The 22480-nt window shown below is 38.8% G+C and overlaps 2 protein-coding genes across 4 annotated transcripts in view; one reads left to right on the top strand and one right to left on the bottom strand.

The window, feature by feature from the left end:
* garre1 (granule associated Rac and RHOG effector 1) overlaps nucleotides 1-22198 on the top strand; it is an 82937-nt gene extending 60739 nt beyond the window's left edge. For all 3 annotated transcript variants that reach the window (XM_079825801.1, XM_079825802.1, XM_079825803.1), the window contains exons 8-14: nucleotides 5382-5479; nucleotides 7214-7339; nucleotides 8788-9740; nucleotides 12474-12639; nucleotides 13506-13643; nucleotides 13733-13811; nucleotides 20047-22198. In XM_079825801.1, coding sequence (XP_079681927.1) covers nucleotides 5382-5479; nucleotides 7214-7339; nucleotides 8788-9740; nucleotides 12474-12639; nucleotides 13506-13643; nucleotides 13733-13811; nucleotides 20047-20406 — 1920 coding nt within the window. In that variant the 3' untranslated portion in view covers nucleotides 20407-22198. The remainder of the gene's footprint in view (nucleotides 1-5381; nucleotides 5480-7213; nucleotides 7340-8787; nucleotides 9741-12473; nucleotides 12640-13505; nucleotides 13644-13732; nucleotides 13812-20046) is intronic.
* ss18l2 (ss18, like 2) overlaps nucleotides 1-22480 on the bottom strand; it is a 692656-nt gene that overhangs the window by 665135 nt on the left and 5041 nt on the right. The gene's annotated exons all lie outside the window — the stretch shown is intronic.

Here is a 22480-nt window from a genome sequence, read left to right on the forward strand (position 1 = left end):
ATAATGCGTTAAGAGCTCATTCATGTACTAAGGAACTAAACCGTTTAGTGCTTTGTAAGTCATTAGCAAGATTTTAAAATGTATGCAATGTTTGTTTAATAGGGAGCCAGTGCAGTGTTGACAGAACCGGGGAAATATGGTCATACTTCCTGCTTCTAGTAAGAATTCGAGCTGGAGTTTTGTTTATTAAGCGAGCAGGGCAACCACCCAGTAGAGCGTTACAGTAATCTAGCCTAAAAACTAGAAAAACGCACCATCTAACTTTTCTGCATTTGTCATTGAGAGCATATGTCGTATATTTTTAAGATGGAACAATGCGGTTTTACAGATGCTAGAAATGTGGCTTTCAAATGAAAGATTGGTATCAAAGAGCACACCCAGGATCCTCACTGACGACGGAGACTTGACAGAGCAGCCATCAAGTGTTGAACAGTATTCTAGGTTACCACGTGCAGAGGTTTTTGGTCCAGTAATGATCTGTTTTTTCAGAATTTAATTGTAGAAAATCACTAGTCATCATTTTAAAATATATATCTATATATATCAACTATGCATTCCATTCATTTTGTGAGTTGGTAAGTTTCGTCAGGGCGTGAAGAAATGTAGTGCGGAGTATCATCAGCATAATAGTGAAAACTAACGCCATGATATCTCCCAAGGGTAGCATGTACAGGGTGAAAAGCATTGGTGATAGTACTGAGCTTTGCGGTACTCCATACTGAACTGTGAACTTGAACACCTCTTGATTTACTGCTACAAATTGGTAATGGTCAGATAAGTATAATTTGAACCATGCTAATGCAATTCCATTAATGCCAATGTATTTTCGAGTCTATTCAAAAGAATGTTGTGGTCAATGGTATCAAAAGCTGCACTAAGATCCAGTAACACTAGTAGAGAGATACAACCACGATCGAATGATAAGAGCAAATCATTTGTAACTCTAATGAGAGAAGTCTCAGGACTATGATAAGGTCTAAGTCCTGACTGGAAATCCTTGCAGATAACATTTCTTTCTAAAAAGGAACACATTTGTGAGGACACTGCCTTTTCTATTATTTTTGACAGAAAAGGTATTCAAGATTGGTCTAATTAATCAGTTCTTTAGGATCAAGTTGCATTTTTTTTTTTTTAAATAAGAGTTTTAATAACAGATTAATTAATAATATTAAGAAGAGGATCTATATCTTCTGGAAGCATCTCTTTAGTGGATATAGGTAATATACATGTTGTTGATTTTGATGATTTAATAAGTTTAGATAATTCTTCATCTCCTATAGCAAAGCATGATTGGAATTATTCCTCAGGAGGTCTATAGCACAACATCTGATACGATGTTATAGTAGACAGTTGCATGTTATATTTTCTCTAATATTCTCAATCTTGCAAGTAAAGAAATTCATCGTCATTACTGCTGTGCTGTTTGGAAACGTCGGAAGTTGAAGCTTTATTTCTTGTTAATTTAGCCACTGTATCAAATAATACCTTGGGTTTTTTGTTCTCTTCTAAGAGTTTTATGGCCTTTCTGTGTATGCAATAACACTTTCCTTCCATGAAATGCGAAATACCTCTAGTTTTGCTTTCTTGAGGGCCTGAGTGTGCTCGGTATACCACAGCTTGCTGGCATGTTGAGGAGATGAAACTGACAGAAAGATTATTTATATAGCAATCTTTGCTGGTTGAAGGGATAGTTCTACCGTATTTGTAACAGGAGGTTTAGTTTGCCACCTTGGATAAATTGAGTATACACCAGTGTTAATTTTGACTGCAAATTTTGATTTAGTTTTAGTCATAGTGTTTTGGCTAAAATGCCATTTAGTTTTAGTCATATTTTAGTCACCTGAATTGTTTTTAGTTTTAGTCTTCTAAAATCTAATGAGTTTAGTTAAATTGTAATAAAATAAGAATTTAAGCCTTACATAACCGACGGCAGAGGTGGGTAGAGTAGCCAAAATCTGTACTCAAGTAAAAGTACAAGTACTTACGGAAATATTTACTCAAGTAAAAGTAAAAGTAACAATCGTAATATTTACTTGAGTAAGAGTAAAAAAGTATTCAATGAGAAAACTACTCAAGTAGTTAGTTACTAGTTACTTTCGATCTGATTGATAAGAAGCGAAAACCCTGAATTTCAGGCTACTTGGAGAGCTTTCACACACCTCTCTGTAACACTTTACAATAAGGTTGTATTAGTTAACATGAACTAACCATGAACAACACCTCTGTTCAGCATTAGTTAATCTTTGTCAACGATAGTTCATAAAAATCCAGGTTTATTGTTTATGGTTTATTCATGTTATTCATGTTAGTTCACAGTGCATTGACTAATGTTAACAATATTTGAATAATGCATTAGTAAATGTTTAAATTAACATAAAGATAAATAAGTGCTTTATAAGTGCAGTTCATTATTAGTTCATGTTAACTAATGTAAGCTAATGAACCTGAAGTGTGTGTGTGTGTGTGTGTGTGTGTGTGTGTGTGTGTGTGTGTGTGTGTGTGTGTGTGTGTGTGTGTGTGTGTGTGTGTGTGTGTGTGTGTGTGTGTGTGTGTGTGTGTGTGTGTGTGTGTGTGTGTGTGTGTGTGTGTGTGTGTGTGTGTGTGTGTGTGTGTGTGTGTGTGTGTGTGTGTGTGTGTGTGTGTGTGTGTGTGTGTGTGTGTGTGTGTGTGTGTGTGTGTGTGTGTGTGTGTGTGTGTGTGTGTGTGTGTGTGTGTGTGTGTGTGTGTGGTGTGTGTGTGGTGTGTGGTGTGTGTGTGGTGTGTGTGTGGTGTGTGTGTGGTGTGTGTGTGTGAGTGTGATTAATGGTTAAACAGTGTAAATTAATGGTGTGCTGGGCTAACTAGAGCTCTTCTTAAAACATACTTTGTTCTTATATTTTTATAAGTATATAGGCTATTCTTTAGGTTGGAATAAAATACAATACCGTTTTTATTTGTATGTATTTTCTACACTTCAGACAGGTGTCTGTCTGGATTTGTGTATAAATGCAAGACGTCACATTAGCACATTAGGCTATTCAATTTGTTTCATTTTGTGAAGAAAAGGATATGTAAATGTGAAGATGTGAACGTTTGTTCGTGGACGTGTTGTTTGGAGGATTCAAACGATTTGTCATTGCTTGCACAAGAGCGCATATGAGGAAAACACTCGGACAGTGTGTGAAATAGTATTATAATAAGGGGAAATTTCCCATAGTTACCAAATGACCGTTAATAGTGTTCAAATATAGGCATCTTTGTGACACTTACCGCTACATGTTCTTTTCAGGGTGGACTTCTTGTATGCTGAGAGATGTCAGTTCGTTTTGGTGCACACAACATGCATCGCATTATGAAACTATTCTTTTTGACATCTTCGAGTGAAATCATAGACTGAACTTGAGGCCACGGGTGATCTGCCTCCCGTAGCTCACACACATCTTCCTCTGCTTCGGCCATCATCTTCCGACTAAACGCGCGCTAATTATAAGCGGGTGATGCGTAGCAACCTCTCGCGAAGCAGCCTCTCCAACGTTTCGCGAGACTTGCGAAAGTCATATTAACTTATTTTAAAATATATAATATAATTATTACCATTTGACAGTAACGGAGGAACGCCACCGAATGTAGGCTAACTAAGTAAAAGTACAGATTTTTCACAAGAAATTTACTTGAGTAAGAGTAAAAGTACCCATCTTTAAATCTACTCTAAAAGTACAAGTTACCCAAAAATTGTACTCAAGTAAATGTAACGAAGTAAATGTAATTCGTTACTACCCACCTCTGACCGACGGTCACTTGAACTGACATTTTGGCATCATTTTGTTTTTGACATTAAAAATATACGAAAGAGCTCAATTCATTTTTTTGTTTGTTTTTTAAAAACAGCTATATAGTTTTTATAACTTTGTATTTCTGTTTGAGTCAGTAGGCCATATCAGGTTAAGCTAAAGCTTCAAATAAGTTTGTTTATTTATTTAATTTCAAGTAATGAAGATTTTTTTAAATGGTTTTAGTTAACTATTATAACCCTGATACTTTATTGAATATGTGTCAAATACTGGTCTTTCCTCCTGAATATGAATTAAATGGGAATTAAATTAAATACAGTTTATTGTGCAACCAAAAACACACCGGGACTCTTATTTTGAAATGTCTACGCCTCTGTTGCAATTGCAGGAGCTCATTCAAGTTCAGATGAGGAGAGAAAATATGCATTGTTACAGCCGTCTTAAACATATTACTATATAAACATCATAAAGTAAACATTGTCATTATTCATCAGCATTAGTTCATAAACAATTGCCTGTCATAAATGTGTGTTATTCATTGATTGAACCGCTCTGGAGCGCTGGATTGGCGATTGCGGGGGTAAGCATCAAATGTGCGCATCTGTTACACAGGATAAATCAGTTCTGACTGGATCTCTTCGCTAATCGTCCCCGATAGAAAATCAGCAAATTCTTTGATAAAGTCTGTATGATGGCCTGTATACAGTAGCCAGCACAAATGTCAAACAGGATTTATCACTTACACTAGATCGTGTTACATAAAGCACCATAACTTCAAAAGAATTAACTTGAAACTAGACCTCTGAGTAATACTGGAAATATTACTATAAATTACAGCAACGAGGCTCATATTTATAAAGCAACTTACATTAATGCATTTAAGGCAGTGTATGTTTTATCAATATATCAGTGATGTTTAGAAGTGGGTACATATAAAACTAATGATGCCTCCTTATATGATACTATGTGCCTCAAAGAAAAAGGAATTATCAAATGTATTCGATTTGATTTCATAAACCTCATAAATGTTAGCAGAAACGAATCCTTCCTGAGAAGTGTTCGTAGCAGCCTGGAAACTGATATTAAGCATAGTTTTATTGGTTCATTGTCTGCAACATTCACACGGAAGATGGAATGAAAGTCTGAACTCAAGGTTTTGGAAAAGGCCACTGGCTACAGGAAAATGATTTATGAAAAATCAATGAGCCGTTTCCATGACGCTGTTTCTGTCCTTGCTGTGTGTGTGGTCAGAGTGGCCGTGACCTTTGGGCGTGTGTGTTTTCTCCCCATCATTTGAGTCACATTGAGGATACACCTGTGCTATTAATAACAATAGCCCACTTCCTGTTTGATAGGAAACACCCTCCCTGTTTCAAACGCCACTGCATGGCGTGGCTTCACAGACTCTTTTCAAGAACTGTGGGAAATATTTCATTTGTGTTTTCGGGTGGAAACGGCTTTCTAACAGTGATGAAAAGTAACTGAGGCTCTCAAGTGTCGGCCGAAATGATTGATGATTACAGGACACGAGGAACATGAAGCTCTGCCAGTATATATATCATTCATGACACTGTACAGTTATTAAACCTGATGATGATGATGTCTATGCAGGTTGTGGTTGACACGGCTCAGATTGAGAATAAGGAAGCTTACGCCCCTCAGATCTGTCTGGAAGGATCTAAAGTTGTGATCCAGGTTCCTTCCACATGGTGAGTAACTGTATACGGTAAAATGTATGATAATTATAGCAATAGTTGATTAAATCTCAGTGTCACCAACAGTAATTGCTAGCTCCACATCCTCAGTTTGCTAGAGTTCATGCTGCTTTACATACCATTTATTCAAAGTTGAAATGGCTAATGTCATTGAATATGTATGAATAAAATGAAACTTTATGCTCTTAACTTTTTCCCCTAGAATAAAACACATTAAAAAAAAAAGAAAGAAAGAAAAAAGCAGAGGCTCTGTTCTTTCTTTTGATATATTGCATGTTCAAAATATTCTGGGGTCATGATGTTTTTGTGAAAATGATCATAAACGCTGGCGGTGGCTGGCAACTTTAACCCTTGTGTTATGTTGGGGGCGTTTTAGTCCACTATGGTGCTGTTGAGTCTTAATGTGGCCACAACTTTCTGTGTGTTTCAGCAAATGGAATGATTTTTGGTGAAAAATGTTCTTTTGACTCATATTTTGGGAAAATGCTTTGAACATTTTCAAAAACTCAACAATACACTGTGGGCAAATTCACTACCCTTTCGTTATGTTCGGGATGAAAACATCCACTAAATTAAACTGCTGTAAAAATGTATCCGATAAATATTTTTGCATAAATCAAAACTACTAAATGTTTTTTGTACTCCTTAGTTGCCAATTATTTTCAAAAACTGATTTAAAAAACACACACAAAAATGCTTTGATGTAGACTGGAAGATGATTGTGGACTGGACTTTTTAAAAAAACTTTTATCACAGTCTTGGCCATGTCAAAGATTAGAAACAACATTGGTTTTGATGCATTGTTGTTTTTCATCCTCATTTACTGTTCGTGGCTGTTTTTGCCCCATTGACTTCCATTATAACCACATTTTTGATTGCAAAGCCATGACACCATATAATCATGCATTTTTGATTGTTGAGGGTTGTCCCTGTTGGGAAGAGGTAAAATGTGTATTTTTTACTGTTGATCACCAGGTGGCACCATTAACCCTTTAGATTTTAGGCTTTTATATGTAGTATAACCGCATATAAATGAGGGAGGAAAAATTAAAATCTGATGCTGCACAAAAACTAACAATGCTTCAAAGCCAATGTTGTTTCTAATAATCTTTTACATGTCCAAGAATGGGATAAAAGGTAATAATATCCAGTTCACAATCACTTTTTATATTGAAAATAAGTCCTTTTGTGTGTTTTTTCCCCAAATCAGTGACATAATTAATGAACTTGGCAATTAAAGAGTAAAAATCCTGGATTTTTTTGATCAGGACTGAGGTTGATTAACAGATTTATGCCAAAAAATGTGAAGAAAAATATTTATCTGATACATTTTTACAGCAGTTTAATTTAGCGGATGTTTTCATCCCGAACATAACGAAAAGGTGGTGAATTTGAACAATGCACAAGAGTTAAACAAAAATAAGAAAATGTGGGAAAGAGTCAAGACATTTAATCTCTGTTAATTTGGGTCAATTTAGCTCAAACAATCTTCTTTTCTATTACATTTCAACCTGAAAGGGGTTATATAATTGCAAAATGTTATTGCTATCGTTTCATTTATAGTGTATATAATAGTCTGAGTTTTTTGGTGTTATGATTTTAATTTATTTCTCTACTCTAAGTTTAAAGCTTCTTCTCTAAAAGTTTAGCCTTTGCTGATGACATGGCGTAAAATATAAATAAATAACTTTTAATCCAGTCTTCTAACTGTACTTGTTTGTCCTGCAGGTGTCTGAAGGAGGATCCAGCCACCATGTCTCTGCTGCAGCGCAGTCTGGATCCAGAGAAGACCCTCGGCCTGGTGGACGTGCTTTACACGGCTGTGTTTGACCTCCACCGCTGGAAGGAGCGCAAGTCAGTGGCAAACGCATTAATGCTGCAATCATGTGTTCACCTTAGTTCACTCAAATGAAACAGGAATATGACACTTTTTTTTTGTTACATCTTTCTTTGTGAGGACATTCATTGACATGAATTGCAATATCTAGCTCCTTACCCTAACCCTACTCATCACAACTTAAAGGGTTAGTTCACCCAAAAATGAAAATTCTGTCATTAATTCCTCACCCTCATGTCGTTCGACACCCGTAAGACCTCCGTTCATATTCAGACACAAAGATATTTTTGTTGAAAGCTGATGGCTGGGAAAGGCTTCAGATAGGCCTCCATTGGCATTCAGTACATTTACACTCACAAGACCCATAAAAGGCACTTAAAACGTCGTTACAAAGTCCATCTCACCACAGTGACTCTACAATAATTTTACGATGCGACGACAATAGTTTTTGTGCGCCATAAAAAATCTAAATAACGACTTTATTCAACCTCTTCTTGTCTTCCGTGTGTGTCTCCACGACGCATGCGCGAGAATATGACGTAGCGCCGGTGTTCGGGAATCCATGAAATGCACACTTTAACCCCATTTTGAGAACTACGCCGAGACCTAAAGCACGATCAATGTAGAATCCAACAGCTTAGATACGCGTGTCTTCCTCTGCTTGTAAACAAATCGCTTCTGGGTCATGTGTCCGAACGCCGGATCTGCGTCATATTCTCGCGCATGCGTCGTGGAGGCACACACGGAAGACAATAACAAGTTGGATAAAGGCTTTATTTTTATTTATTTTTTACGCACAAAAACTATTGTCGTCGCATCGTAAAATTATTGTAGAGTCACTGTGGTGAGATGGACTTTGTAACGACGTTTTAAGTGCCTTTTATGGGTCTTGTGAGTGTAAATGTAGTGAATGCCAATGGAGGCCTATCTGAAGCCTTTCTCAGCATCAGCTTTCAATAAAAATATCTTCATTTGTGTTCCGAATATGAACGGAGGTCTTTCGGGTGTCGAACGACATGAGGGTGAGGAATTAATGACATAATTTTCATTTTTGGGTGAACTAACCCTTTAAAACCGCCCATGCGAATGAGCCGGCAAGGCTTTAAAACGCATGCAAATAATGAACTTTGGTGATTGTGAATAACTCTAGTGTTCCGTGAGTATAACTCTACCACTAACGTGTGATGTGAGTGTATGTTGCGTTGTTCAGTATTGGGATGGAGGCAAATGATAGAATTTGTAGAAAAATAATTAATTAAATGCAAAAACGAGCGCGTATTGAACCGTGAATGCCGTACCAAACGGTTCAATATTATATTGAGAATTGTGGCATCCCTAATGTGTACTAAAATAACTATATTGACTAATAAAATGACAAAAATAACAGAACTAAATCGAAATGAAAATGGATAATGGTCAAAATATTAGGGCTAAGTGTTAATTGTCTGCTGATGTGTGTGTGCAGGGAACAGACTTTGCCCACCATTCAGATCCAGCTACAACGGGACACGACTGACTACGGCGGCCCCGTCGATCTTCCTCCCGGGAACAGCACCAAATCCTCCAGCGGCCTCCCCAAAACCATCTCCAAGCTCACCTCACGCTTCACTAAGAAAACCTCGTCTAATTCCAGCGCAGGGGGCAGTTACTCCATCCCCAGCACCCCGTCTCGGAGCAGCGGCAACTCGGATGATAAAACCGGACGCCTGCACAGCATCCTCCAGATGAGCAGCATGCCCTGCACCCCCGACCCCAGCCACGCCCAGATCGCCAACGGCGCAGCCTCGGACGAGCAGGGCATGAACCTGCCCACCGACCAGGAGATGCAAGACGTCATTGACTTCCTGTCGGGGTTCAACATGGGAAAGTCCCAGCAGGCGTCTCCGCTGGTGAAGAGAAGGAACTCGGTTGCGTCCACAAATGCGGCCGACTTGAAACCGCCAACTTCGCAAGTGTCTCATAACGCCGTGCAGACGTTGGCGCAAACCTTGCAGCAACAGCAACTTCCTCAAACACCAAAACAGCAGCAAACGCAGCCCACCTCACAGGCCCTGCCGTTCTACCAGCATCTCTTGCAGCCGATTGGTCAGCCGCAGCAGCAGGCGGCCCCAGTTTCGCCCCAGCTTTCTTCCCAGCAGCCCCCGCAGCCTAGAGCTCCCAGCAAGTGGCCCCAAGGTCCGTTGGGGTGCCTGTCGCCGATCGGGCCCTTGACCCAGTGGCCCGCCCCGGGTCTGCCGGACCTCAGCTCGGACCTCTACAGTCTGGGGCTGGTCAGCACATACATGGACAGTGTCATGTCTGAGATGCTCGGCCACAAGCCCCCGCAGGGACCACGCAACAACACCTGGCCCAACCGGGACCAAAGCGAGCAGAGTCTGTTTGGGGTGTTGGGAGACTCCATGCCCTTTGACCCTGCAGGTGAGCAGAGACCGTTCAGCTCAGTTGTGTTCACCATTGATTCTGATGCTCCCTTTACCTTCAGCCACCAAATGATTTATATTAGGGCTGGGCAAATTAACGCGTTAACGCGGGCGATTAATTTTTTCAGCTTAAAGCTACACTGTGTAACTTTAGTTTATTCTTAGCTAAAAACACTTAGTTCTTTCAAAAATATATGTGCTCATTAATGTATATTTACTCCTTTCAAGTAATAAAGTATTCTCGTAAGTTTATAATATGCCATTGAAAATACATACGGGTGAGGGTTTGAATGCGGGTCGCCATGTTGCCCCTCCATCTTGAAAGTACATTAGCCAAAGACGGACATACCCGTAAATTCAAGCTTCGCCTTTCGCGTTTTAACACTCGATGGCACCGTGTCGAATGTGGACGAGGTCGAACTGGAAGCCATGTTAATCTTGGACTAAATCGGCCACCGTAGGAGTTAAAACGAAATCGGAATTCGGAAACTAAAATTTGCTGGATGGTCATATACCTTTTCACCACTAGATGGGGGAAAATATCACGCAGTGTAGCTTTAACGCATTAAAAATATTTAATGCAATTAATGCAGTGTCCGTTTTTATATCCATTTTTGCCCAGCGTTACATGATCACGCTCCTATTCATATTCTATTCTATTATGTAAATGCTTCCAAGCGTGACAAGACATGAGAACGCGCTTTATGTCAATGTCCTGTCTGCGTGGCTGTGTCTCATGTCAGCTAATCGCGGGACACACACACACACACACACACACACACACACACACACACACACACACACACACACACACACACACACACATACTCGACGCACAGACAGACTCACGGTTAGTCTCCTGCTTGTTCACATCGAGTTCTCTTTTGAGTTCTCTTGAAAAAACAATAACAACAACACCGAGAATTGAGTATTCTCATATTAGGAGTCATAAATGAGTTAAATAACGTCTTAAATGAACTTAAAGAGTTGTGAGGAAATGAGATGCGCGTCAGATGCGACAGAGTGACAGGAGCACCGATGATGTCTGTCATTAATGTTCATCAAAGAACAACGGGAACAGAGACAAGTGTAGCTTTAATGATGATTAATCTATATTTCATTTATTATTTATGCCTTTAAGAAAGGTGTTCGATAACTATTACATTTATGTATATGTCTAACAGGGAAGACCACAGGTAAATATAACATTTATTATAACGGGGTTATGTAAAGATTGTTTTAAGTTCACTTAAATTAAAATTAGTTTTTTAAAAGCCTAATAAATGTTGAAATTGGGAGCTTTCAGTTATACTGTAATGTAACGTCATTAATGTTTCATAGAGACTTTAGTATCAGTGATACTGGCCTTCATTCATAAAAAGATGACAATACAACTCAAATTTAAAATATACTGTCTTTAAATTGTTTCTACATTAATTTGGAGAGTAACTGAAATTATTACAATGTCAAAATGTCAAACTAGGGCTGTCAAAAGATTAATCGCATCCAAAATAAAAGTTTGTGTTTACATAATATATGTGTGTGTACTCTGTTAATTATTATTTATATATAAATACACACACATATTTATGTATATATTTAAGAAATATTTGCATGTATATACATTTATATAATCTATAATATATATAAATGTTATATATATATATATATATATATATATATATATATATATATATACATAAAAATATTTTTTTTTCTTAAATATATACATGTTTGTGTGTGTATTTTATATATAAATAATAATTAACAGTACACACATTACGTAAACACAAACTTTTATTTTGGATCCGATTAATCGTGATTAATCTTTTGACAGCCCTATTAAAAACTAAAAATATTAAAAACTTGTGATTAATCACGATTAATTACAGATTTTTTTTTTTATTAATTTGTTAATTTTTTTTAATCGATTCCCAGCACTAATTTATATACTTTTAACTAACTTTAGAGTTTACTAAAGAGTTTTGGTGTGTTTTTATACTGTGCGAGTGCATGTATGTTATTGTTACTGTGGTGCAGCAGGTCTCTTTAATGCATGAGTGTGTGTGAGTGAGAGAGTGTGTGTGTTAGTGGTGTTAGTGGTGTTAGTGGTGTTAGTGGTGTTAGTGAGTGTGTGTGAGTGTGTGTGAGTGTGTGTGTGTATGTGTATGTGTGTGTGTGTGTGTGTTAGTGAGTGTGTGTGAGAGAGAGTGTGTGGTGTGTGTGTTAGTGAGGGTGTGTGTGTTAGTGAGTGTGTTAGTGAGGTTGTGTGTGATAGTGAGGTTGTGTGTGTGTTAGTGAGTGTGTGTGAGAGAGAGTGTGTGTGTGTTAGTGAGTGTGTGTGTGTGTGTGTGTGTGTGTGTGTGTGTGTGTGTGTGTGTGTGTGTGTGTGTGTGTGTGTGTGTGTGTGTGTGTGTGTGTTAGTGAGTGTGTGTGAGAGAGAGTGTGTGGTGTGTGTGTTAGTGAGGGTGTGTGTGTTATTGAGTGTGTTAGTGAGGTTGTGTGTGTTAGTGAGGTTGTGTGTGTGTTAGTGAGTGTGTGTGAGAGAGAGTGTGTGTGTGTTAGTGAGTGTGTGTGTGTGTGTATTAGTGAGTGTGTGTGTGTGTGTGTGTGTGTGTGTGAGAGAGAGTGTGTGGTGTGTGTGTGTGTGTGTGAGACTCTATTATGCGTTTCTGCTGTGCTGGACAGTTTAAACAAAGAGCAGGACTAACAGCACACATCTCTCTGTCAGTGGGCTCGGATCCAGAATTTGCGCGTTATGTTGCCGGGGTAAATCAGGCCATGCAGCAGAAGCGACAGGCCCAACATGTTCGCCGGCCCAGCAACCCTCGCAGTAACTGGCCCCACCCTGAAGAGCAGCACAGGGGCTGGACACACCCAGAATACTACAGTGAGGGGTGAGTGGCGCTCGGACCAATCACATTCCTGCACGGGATGTGTAAATATTGACGTTAAAGGGTTAGTTCACCCAAAAATGAAACTTCTGTCATTAATTACTTACCCTCATGTCGTTCGACACCCGTCAGACCTCCGTTCATCTTCAGAACAGAAATTAAGATATTTTAGCTGAAATCTGATGCTCTGAAAGGCCTCCATTGGCTCAATGGCACTTTACACTCTCAAGACCCTTAAAAGCTACTAAAGACGTCGTTACAAAGTCCATCTCACTACAGTGGTTCTAAAATAACTTTATGAATCGGCGACAATAGTTTTTGTGCGCAAAAAAACCCTAAATAACGACTTGTATAGTGATGACGATTTCAAAACACTGCATCATGAAGCTTCGAAGCGTTATGAGTCAGTGAGTCGAATCATGATTCGGATCGCGTGTCAAACTGCTGAAATTTGGCGATTCAAACCGCTGATTCGACTCGCTGATTCATAACGCTTCGAAGCTTCATGATGCCGTGTTTTGAAATCGTCATCACTATATAAGTCGTTATTTAGGGGTTTTTTGCGCACAAAAAATAATCTCGCCGATTCATAGTTATTTTAGAACCACTGTAGTGAGATGGACTTTGTAACGACGTCTTTAGTAGCTTTTAAGGGTCTTGAGAGTGAACCGTGCCATTGTGCCAATGGAGGCCTTTCAGAGCCATCAGATTTACACTAAAATATCTTCATTTGTGTTCTGAATATGAACGGAGGTCTGACGGGTGTCGAACGACATGAGGGTAAGTAATTAATGACAGAATTTTCATTTTTGGGTGAACTAACCCTTTAATAGTTTCAGATTTTAATATAGATGTTTGTATTTGAGCAGGGAGGCGGTCAACAGCGGCTGGTCAGCCAATCAGGGGGATTCAGCCAGCTCGAGTGACGAGACCTCGTCGGCCAATGGGGACAGTCTGTTCTCCATGTTCTCTGGGCCGGACCTGGTGGCGGCTGTTAAACAACGACGGTAACACACATTTGATTTGCTCCTCGTAAAGTTTTATCGGAAATGATCCATTTGAGATGAGTGTGTTGATGTTGAATGTGTTTTTTTAGGAAACACAGCTGTGGTGAACAGGAAGTGTGCACTCTGCCCTCTCCTCCACTGCACCACACCAGTGACGACAGCAACCAGGTAGAAATTAAACACCCACATGTAGGGCTGTACGATTCATCGAAATTCAGAACCTGTAACCTACGTATTTTTCCCATGTGGGTTATTTCGGTTTTAGTCACGTGACTCCGCACCGTCAGTCACATCAAGAGCAGTTTGCAGGCACACAGAGAGATGCAGGAGCAGTTATCTGTGTTTATAGATGCCTGGAATAATATGCAAATGACACATTTCTGAGCGTGACTTAAAGAGAATGACACATTTAATATTTACATTTACATTTATGCATTTGGCAGACGCTTTTATCCAAAGCGACTTGCATTGCATTCAAGGTACACATTTTACATTTAGTCAATTCTTGCTTTCCCTGGGATTCGAACCCATGACCTTGGCGTTGCTAGCGCCATGCTCTATTGTTTGAGCTACAGGAAAGCTAATATTTTAAAAATGATTTTATTTACAACACCTGGAACTCAAGGAAATGTTGTGACGCATGACACAAAAAATAAAAGACTGACAGTAGAGGTGTAATGGTACACAAAACTGACGGTTTGGTACCTCGGTTTTGAAATCACGTTTCATTTAAAATCATTTATATTTAACAGTGGTTTCCTGAAGAAGAAGAAGAAAAAAAGTGTCTGTCCATGAGTGAATTAAATTATATCTAAAAGTTTATTTAAGATATTTCTGTAAATTATATAGGGAGCCCTTACTTGCACATTAATATTAAAGGTTAACAACAGAGCCCAAACTATCAGCCTAAATTCAGTTGCTATTTATTTTTAGGTCTAATAATCAACACTCAAATAACACACAGTACGCAAACATGTAAACTTCACATAAGTCAGTTCTGGCATTAACTTCTAAATCTAATTATAAAATAGTTCGTTATAATAATTCGTTGTTGAAATATAATCATTTATACAGTGTCTGTCATTTTCATGACAGGTTTATTTAACATGCATGAAATAATCAAGACATCACTAACAGGTTAAGTAGAATATAATGAATATAACGGCTAATATCGTGCATATATTTAGTGAAAGAGTTGATTTCTCTAGTGAATAAAATTCTGTGGACACTGAATGACTGCCTGAGGTAAATGTGATGCTAACGTTACATGACATTGTTTAGTTTACAGCAGTTATATTGGCGTTTTTCCGCCGTTGAAACACTGATTTAGCGATTACACCACATATATACATGACAGTAAGTTGTAATGTATCCTCAGCATACCTTCAGATGGTCATTCATGTTTATTCTTTAGTAAGAGATGATCGATCGCCTTCACAGATGATAGCGTCGCGCGGCCGCTTGAACTGTGATCAGTGACTAGTCACGCCACAAAGAGCGTCAAAACTAGCCTGGATGCCAGTCGAATTTAGCCCCGCCCACAATTTTTTTTGCTCGGGCAATTCGGTCTGGACTCGCTCCATAGAGGAGTAATTATGCCCGAACAGAAACTGTTCGGACCAATGAAATTGTCAGGGCGGGCTTTAGACGATGATGGACAGATGATAAACAGTAACGTAATCATCCACGTCATCGAACGGCTCTTGGGTTGAGTTTGTTCTAATCCTAAACAGGAACTTGTTCGTATATGCATTCACCTTCACTATTTCTCTCAGAAACGATGATCGTGTTGGTAAGTACTCTGTGTATCCTTAAATAATTTTATTACTGGCAAAGATCGTTTACATTCATCTTTTTCTTGTAACGTTACTTAATCCAGCGTGCGTGCAGACAGGGTTTCCAAGTGTTTTTGCAATGTCGCGCACAATTGCTACTCAAAACTATAGCCCAAAACAATAACTTTCCGGGGTGTTCTCCGGAAAAAAATGGCGTTTGGTTGGCAAAATGTTATTTTGGCAAGGTTGCCTGCTAAAATTCGCATTTCTGGGTTTATATAATCACATAATTGGGGTCGCTTCAACCCGCGGACATGGAGAAAAACACGGACTTGGCAACACAGTGCAGTTGAGTTCTGTTGACATTTGACAACTAACGTTACGCGTCGCTCCGTTGCTCTGATTGGTTGTGGGTCTATCCAATTGAGGTCTTTCCTGGCTCGGTTGAAACACGCCCCATAATCAAAGCTCAATGGAGCGGTACCAGACTCAAATTCTGACTAGAATTGAGTATGGCCACGCCAGGCTACGTCAAAGCGGCATTTATCATTTGAATTTCGTGATAAAATGGACTGAATACTTAATATGTTCGTGTGGGAACTCGGATTGAGGTGTGTTCCACGCTTAAAACAAGCCGAGTGTGAACTGTTAAAGATTGCACCCGGAAACTGTTCGGTAACGTTACACGCGTGCACCGGCCAAAACAAAAACTCTCCGGTTCTACGCGATTCACGTAAATGACCCAATTGACCAAGAAAGCGCCGATTGTCGCCGGAAAGCAACAAGTTTGCAGGTGTGATATTGTGACAAACGAACACTCAGACAGAAGTTCGCACATCACGTGAAGATCGCGCGCAGAAACGCAGTGTCAACGCTGTCCTGTGACTAAAGTCACTAAAGTAGCTTAGAAACTCGTTATAGGCATATATTTTAATACCTCTGAAGTACAAACCACAGCTTCATAATGAATAGAGACGCTCTGAGTAATTCACACACACAATCATTCTCTCATTAATGCATCCAAATAAATGTAATGTAGGTCTACTGTGCTAATTTATCTGATGTACAACAAGCAGAAATCTGCCCTATAGACAATAACAGCTGGAAGTCAACCGTTTCCTTCAAGTATTTTAAAATCACAAAGAAATGCACTTTCATTAGAAAAAAAATATCCCACCTTTTAATAGTAGAAAATATTTACAGTAAAAACCTGATCAGGAACTTACTCAAGCTTATGAGGGCAAAAAATGGAAAGCAAAAAAAAAGCAAAATAATCGTTCATTAATCGTAATCGAGGTAAAATGTTCAATTAATCGAGGTTTTTATTTTTGGTCAAATCGTTACAGCCCTACCCACATGTTTATTCCATGACAATATGAGATGGAATTCAGAAAGTGTGAATATGCTTTCCATTGGGGTGAATGAAGTCTGGTTTCACGTTAGTGTCCGATAACCACCGCAGTTTCGGTCCAGAGTCACGACAGCAGAGCGGATCATGTGATCGAGTTGGTCCAGTCCGTCCGTTGCTTGCCTGATTTACGTTAGTTAGACGCATTTCCGCGATGTGTTAGGTGTTTCTCGCGTGAGGTTCTTTGTGTTGTACGTCGCCATGACATTCACACGCGCTCGAAGCTACTATGATGATACCTCAACGTTTTCAGTCAGGGTTCCCACTCGTCCTGGAAAACCTGGAAAACCTGGAAAATTGATGACACATTTTCCAGTCCTGGAAAACACATGGAAAATTAGAGAAAATGTAAAATGTCCTGGAAAATCTTGTTGTCTGGGAAAATTATTTAAAAAAAAGTTATTTCTTTAGCCGAGTATAAAGAGTTTATCGCTGGCCCAAACAACTAGTTGCAGAAAGCACATGTTCAGGAATGCTGAGTTTGATACGTATGAGTAGTATTTTGAATAATGATGTTTAGTCTTGTGTTGCCACTTGCAGCAGTTAGTTAATGCTAATAACTGCTCAAATGTATGCAGTGAATGTTAACTCGTAAGCTGCTACCTAATCACATAATTTTGATATAAAGTCACATTTGTGTGTTATAAAGTCAGAATTGCGTGATATAAACTCGCAAGTCTTTTCTTCACAATTTACTTTTTGTGCAGTTGCGAGTTTATATCTTGCAATTCTGACTTCTTTTCTCAGAATTGTGAGATCTAAACTGCAATTGCAAGTTATAAAGTCCAATTCTGAGGAAAAAAGAATTGCAACAATTTTCGCATTTATCACAAATATGTAAAATCGCAATTCTTTGGAGTAAACAAGCTTCCATAGTCATAATGTATGATTAAGAGCTCATATTGAAAAATGCTGGATTGTTAAGTAATGGCAATAAACTGTACGGCTTTTAAAGCAGTATTTGGCATGATCCTTGTCTTTTATTCCCGCCGTAGTAAAATTGAAAATGTCCTGGAAAAGTACTGGAAAATGGCTGCTGAAAAAGAGTGGGAACCCTGTCAGTGCTTACACCAAACTCAAATATGTTAGTCATTCGCTGTATGTTGTGTTCAATAAACATAAAACATTGACGGTCTGTTGCCCAAATATTTTATTTAATATAATGTTTAATTGCTTTGCTTGTTAAGATAATGTAAACCCATGAGGCAAGACAAACTTAAAGGCATATTCATATATCTTCAAACTTCTGGTTACATGAGCCTAAGAGCTTTTCAATAAAATCCATGCAAAAGTTACTATCAGATCATTTTAGAATACAGTATAGGATGTACCAAATATTCTTCAGTGCTATGCAAAACAGAAATGCAACAAACAGAATATCAGATCTCTGTCATTTGGCCAATAATAATATATATAAAAAAAACACTAACACAATTTAACTTTGCTCTCTCCTGAAATGTGTCCCCACATTACGTCCTTGAATTTGAGGTTAGCCAAGGTGTGGGAACCCTGTATAAAATCATGTCTACTTTCTTGATCTGACACCTAGAGACAGAGCGACGCGCGTCATAATCTGAAGACCACGCCCACCGGGGGGGGGGGGAAACAATCAAACCGTCTCCATTGACTTTGTATTGCGTGAGGCAGCCTCCTTGTCATTTTTGACTTGCAACAAAAAAACAACAATGTCTAAAAGCGGATATGTGACCAGGTGGACAGCAAACAAGCTAAAGAACACAGAACCAAAAACCCAGATGTTTTTATAAGCTGTTGACCCAAAAAACGAGAGTTTAAGGACAAAATAGTGGACACAGTCAATTGAGACACTGAGAACTACGCCCACTAGAGGGGACTGTGATCAGCGACAGGAAATATCATATATAAAGCTGACATTTGGATATTTGACTTATCAGTGACTAAATGTTTACTGCACACACAGGTATACTGAGACATACTGAGTGTCAGGATCCCAAAATGTACCCATTCTTCTGCTGAAGCTTCACGTCTTATTGCCTTTATCCACTTTTGTCTCCTTAAACTCTCGTTTTTTGGGTCGACGGCTTATAAAAACGTATTTCTGTGTTTTTTAGCTTGTTTGCTGTACACCTTGTCACATAGCAGCTTTTAGACATTGTTCTGTTTTTTGTTATAAGTCAAAAATGACAAGGATGCCGCCTCACGCAATGCAAAGTCAATGGAGAGTGTAGGATTGTTTCCCCCCGGTGTGGGCGTGGCCTAAATACGCTCGGTCTCTATTGGGCAAAAAACTGAAATCATTGGGTGCTTCTCAATTCTTATTTGTGCATCCTCGTTTCCTTTCCTCGCGTCTTAGCTAGGGGTGTCACGATTCTCCAAATCTTCGATTAAATGTTCGATTCTAAGGTCCTGCACAAAGCTTCGATTCTAAAAAACAAAAACAATAAAACAGACATGTCCATAGTCTTCTCTGAACAATTAAGTGTCTTAACGAACTATTTCCAAACAGTTGAACATATACCACACTGATAACTACTTTTTGTCCCCTGAGAATGATGACTGTATTTTCATTCTTTCATGTTCTTCCTAAAGACGGATATGTTGTTTAGAGCTGCTCTTTGTCAATATATTACAATATATATGTAATATACACACACATTCATGTATATATTTAAGAAATATTTGCATGTTTATATAATCTATAATATATATAAATATAAATGTTTTATATATATAAAAATATTTTTTTCTTAAATATATACATGCTTGTGTGTGTATTTATATATAAATAATAATTAACAGAGTACACACACATATATTATGTAAACACAAACTTTTATTTTGGATGCGATTAATCTTTTGACAGCCCTAATATATATATTTATATATATCGGCCAAGTGCATCCTAAATTTTCGGCTTCGGCTCAGAATTTTCATTCCGGTGCATCACTAATGCAAACCATTTTAAACAGTTTTCCCCTTCTCGCACATGAATATTTCAATGAACATGAACAGCTTTCCTGTAGCTCAAACAGTAGAGCGTGGCGCTAGCAACGCCAAGGTCATGGGTTCGATTCCCAGGGAAAGCAAGAACTGACAAAATGTAAATTGTGTACCTTGAATGCAATGTAAGTCGCTTTGGATAAAAGCGTCTGCCAAATGCGTAAATGTAAATGTAAATATTTGTCTCTTCTGCACACTGCCTTTGTTTTGCTCAATACGTGTCGTGTTGTTTGTGTTTCAGGACAGCAAGACTAAAACATGGCCTCCTAAAGCCCCCTGGCAGCACTCCTCCTCCTCCTCCTCCTCCTCCTCGCACACCAACACCATGCCCAATCCCAGCTCTTCCCTCTACCAGATGACCATCCCCTCCAGCCAATGGGGCGACTCCATGCAAATGCTGCAGTCTCCGGTGTGGTCGACGGCCAATGATTGCCCTCCATCCTCCGGGATCTCCTCCGGCTTCCCGTTCACACAACAACAACAACAACAACAACAACAACAACAGCAGCAGCAGGTTTCCCAGCACAAGATCCTGAGCAAAGGCTTCAAAACCTTCCCGCTCAAACCTGAGCATCGACCCTCATACCTGCACCAGTACTGAGCTGGACCCGTGCTGGACGGGAGAGGTCGCCATTTTATAATCACGGTAGAAACCTAGCTGGGGTTGTTCATCTTGTGGTGAAGTGTGCCGTAAAAACCCACGTCAACCTGGTCTAGACTCCAACCTTGTGAACTAGAAGTGTTTTTATAGGGAAATTTGCATTTAACATAGTGGTTAATAACCTTTTTTTGTACACCGATGCGTGTCCCCAAACAGAAACGTAACTGCCTTCCACGCTGTCCGAACGATGCATGATTCATGTTAGCAAACAGCAGCTAGTCGGACCATTTCACTGGCAGCGTTCGGCTTCGAGTTTACACGCCACGACGTTTTCCATATGCATGGCCACCGTGCGCTCACTCGCAGCCGCATTACGAAGATCCGCGGGTTTCGCTAACCGGACGTCCCACATAACGATACTGTGTTTAAATAGCTGTAACTGCCAAATGTCATGTGGGACGACCCAGACTGCAGCTCTCAGCTACTGTTCCATAGCTTGTAAATGACTCGGAAAAAAGACACACACACACACACGAAAAAAAAAAAGAACTATAAATAATTTACTTTTTATGAAGAGGCTTTGAGCAGGCTCGGCAGAAATATAATAATCATAGCAGAGGTGTAATTTGAAAGAAATACACTACTTTTTCAACGTCTGACAAAAAAAAAAAAAAAAAAAAAAAGGATGTTAGCAGTAAGTAACTTTGTGCCATGTTGTTTTGAATAGCACTTGCAGATATTTTCTCTAACCAAAGTATTGTTTAGAGGGGGGAAATGGTGCTTGAAATGAAAAAAAAAAAACTAAAACAAAAACAAAAAGAAATGCCGTTTGGGAGCCGTAGTCGTAGTTCTATCTAGAAATGAAAAACACGAACCCTTCTGTGTGGTCAAACCCCTTCACGCGCGTTTGTTTTCCCATTGGCTTTCTTCAGAACGACACTAACACTTCCCATAAATATAACATTTTATTCCTTTCAAATACAATATATTTCTTGTACAACAAATATTGACAGTATTAATCTTATTTTTGTATTTTCTTACACATTATACCATTACTCTATAAGTTAGCATAATATAGGCTTAATAATAAGTAAAACGTTATTTTTCCCAAGATGTGAAGCACATGTTTTTTTTGTTCCTTTCCTACAGAGTTGAACTGTACCTTCTTTCTACAGAGGTTACCAAATACGCCATTATAAACACTAATAAATGGTTCTGGTCGGATTGGGGTGGATTTAGTTATTTTTTGAGCCCAGATCCCGTTGGTTTCTGTGGTTTCGGGCTGCATCTTAAAAGCCCAGAATGTTCATTTCGTGACGTTTGCCGATGCCAATGTTGCCTGTATTTATGATATGACCATGTTTTCTGAAAACTAACATACTTACCATGTTTACAGAGAATCGTTTGCTGTATATAAATATATCTTTTTATAGTTCTGTGCTTTGCACAATCAAAAATGTAGGTTCGTTGCTTCGTCCGTGTTTTCCTCCCAAACTGTTTCGGCTTTTTTCCTTCTTTTTTTTTTTTTTTTTTAAACAAAAAGATATAACATCTTCAATGACCTTGGACTGTAACGCTCAACATTTCTCAGCTGTGTCAAAATGGTTTACTAGTGGCTTCAAAAAAATGTAAAGGAGTTTAAAAAAAATAAAATAAAGAGAAAGATATGACGTTGCCCTGACGGAAGACGTGAGGGGCGACTGCTTGGCTTATGTTGCTTATTGTTCACTAGAGCTGGCAACTGATTATTTCCAAGTGTACCAGCAATGCAAAAAATAAATATATAACATAACGTCTGCCTTCGTTTCGTCTTTGACTCATTTTACATACAAATGGAGCGTTCACGTTTGGTGTTTCTGTAATGTGTTTGTCCAAATGATTCTTGCTTTATTGCCGTTTCAACAATACCTCCGTCATCTAGAAGTACTTTAAAGGATTAGTTCACTTTTAGATAAACTTTTGCTGATAATTTACTCACCCCCATGTCATCCAAGATGTCTTTCTTTCTGCAGTCGAAAATAAATGAAGGTTTTTGATGAAAATATTCCAGGATTTTTCTCCATATAATGGACTT

The sequence above is a fragment of the Gobio gobio genome (genome assembly GCF_949357685.1).
Source record: "Gobio gobio genome assembly, chromosome: 9".
NCBI classification, from domain to species: domain Eukaryota; kingdom Metazoa; phylum Chordata; class Actinopteri; order Cypriniformes; family Gobionidae; genus Gobio; species Gobio gobio.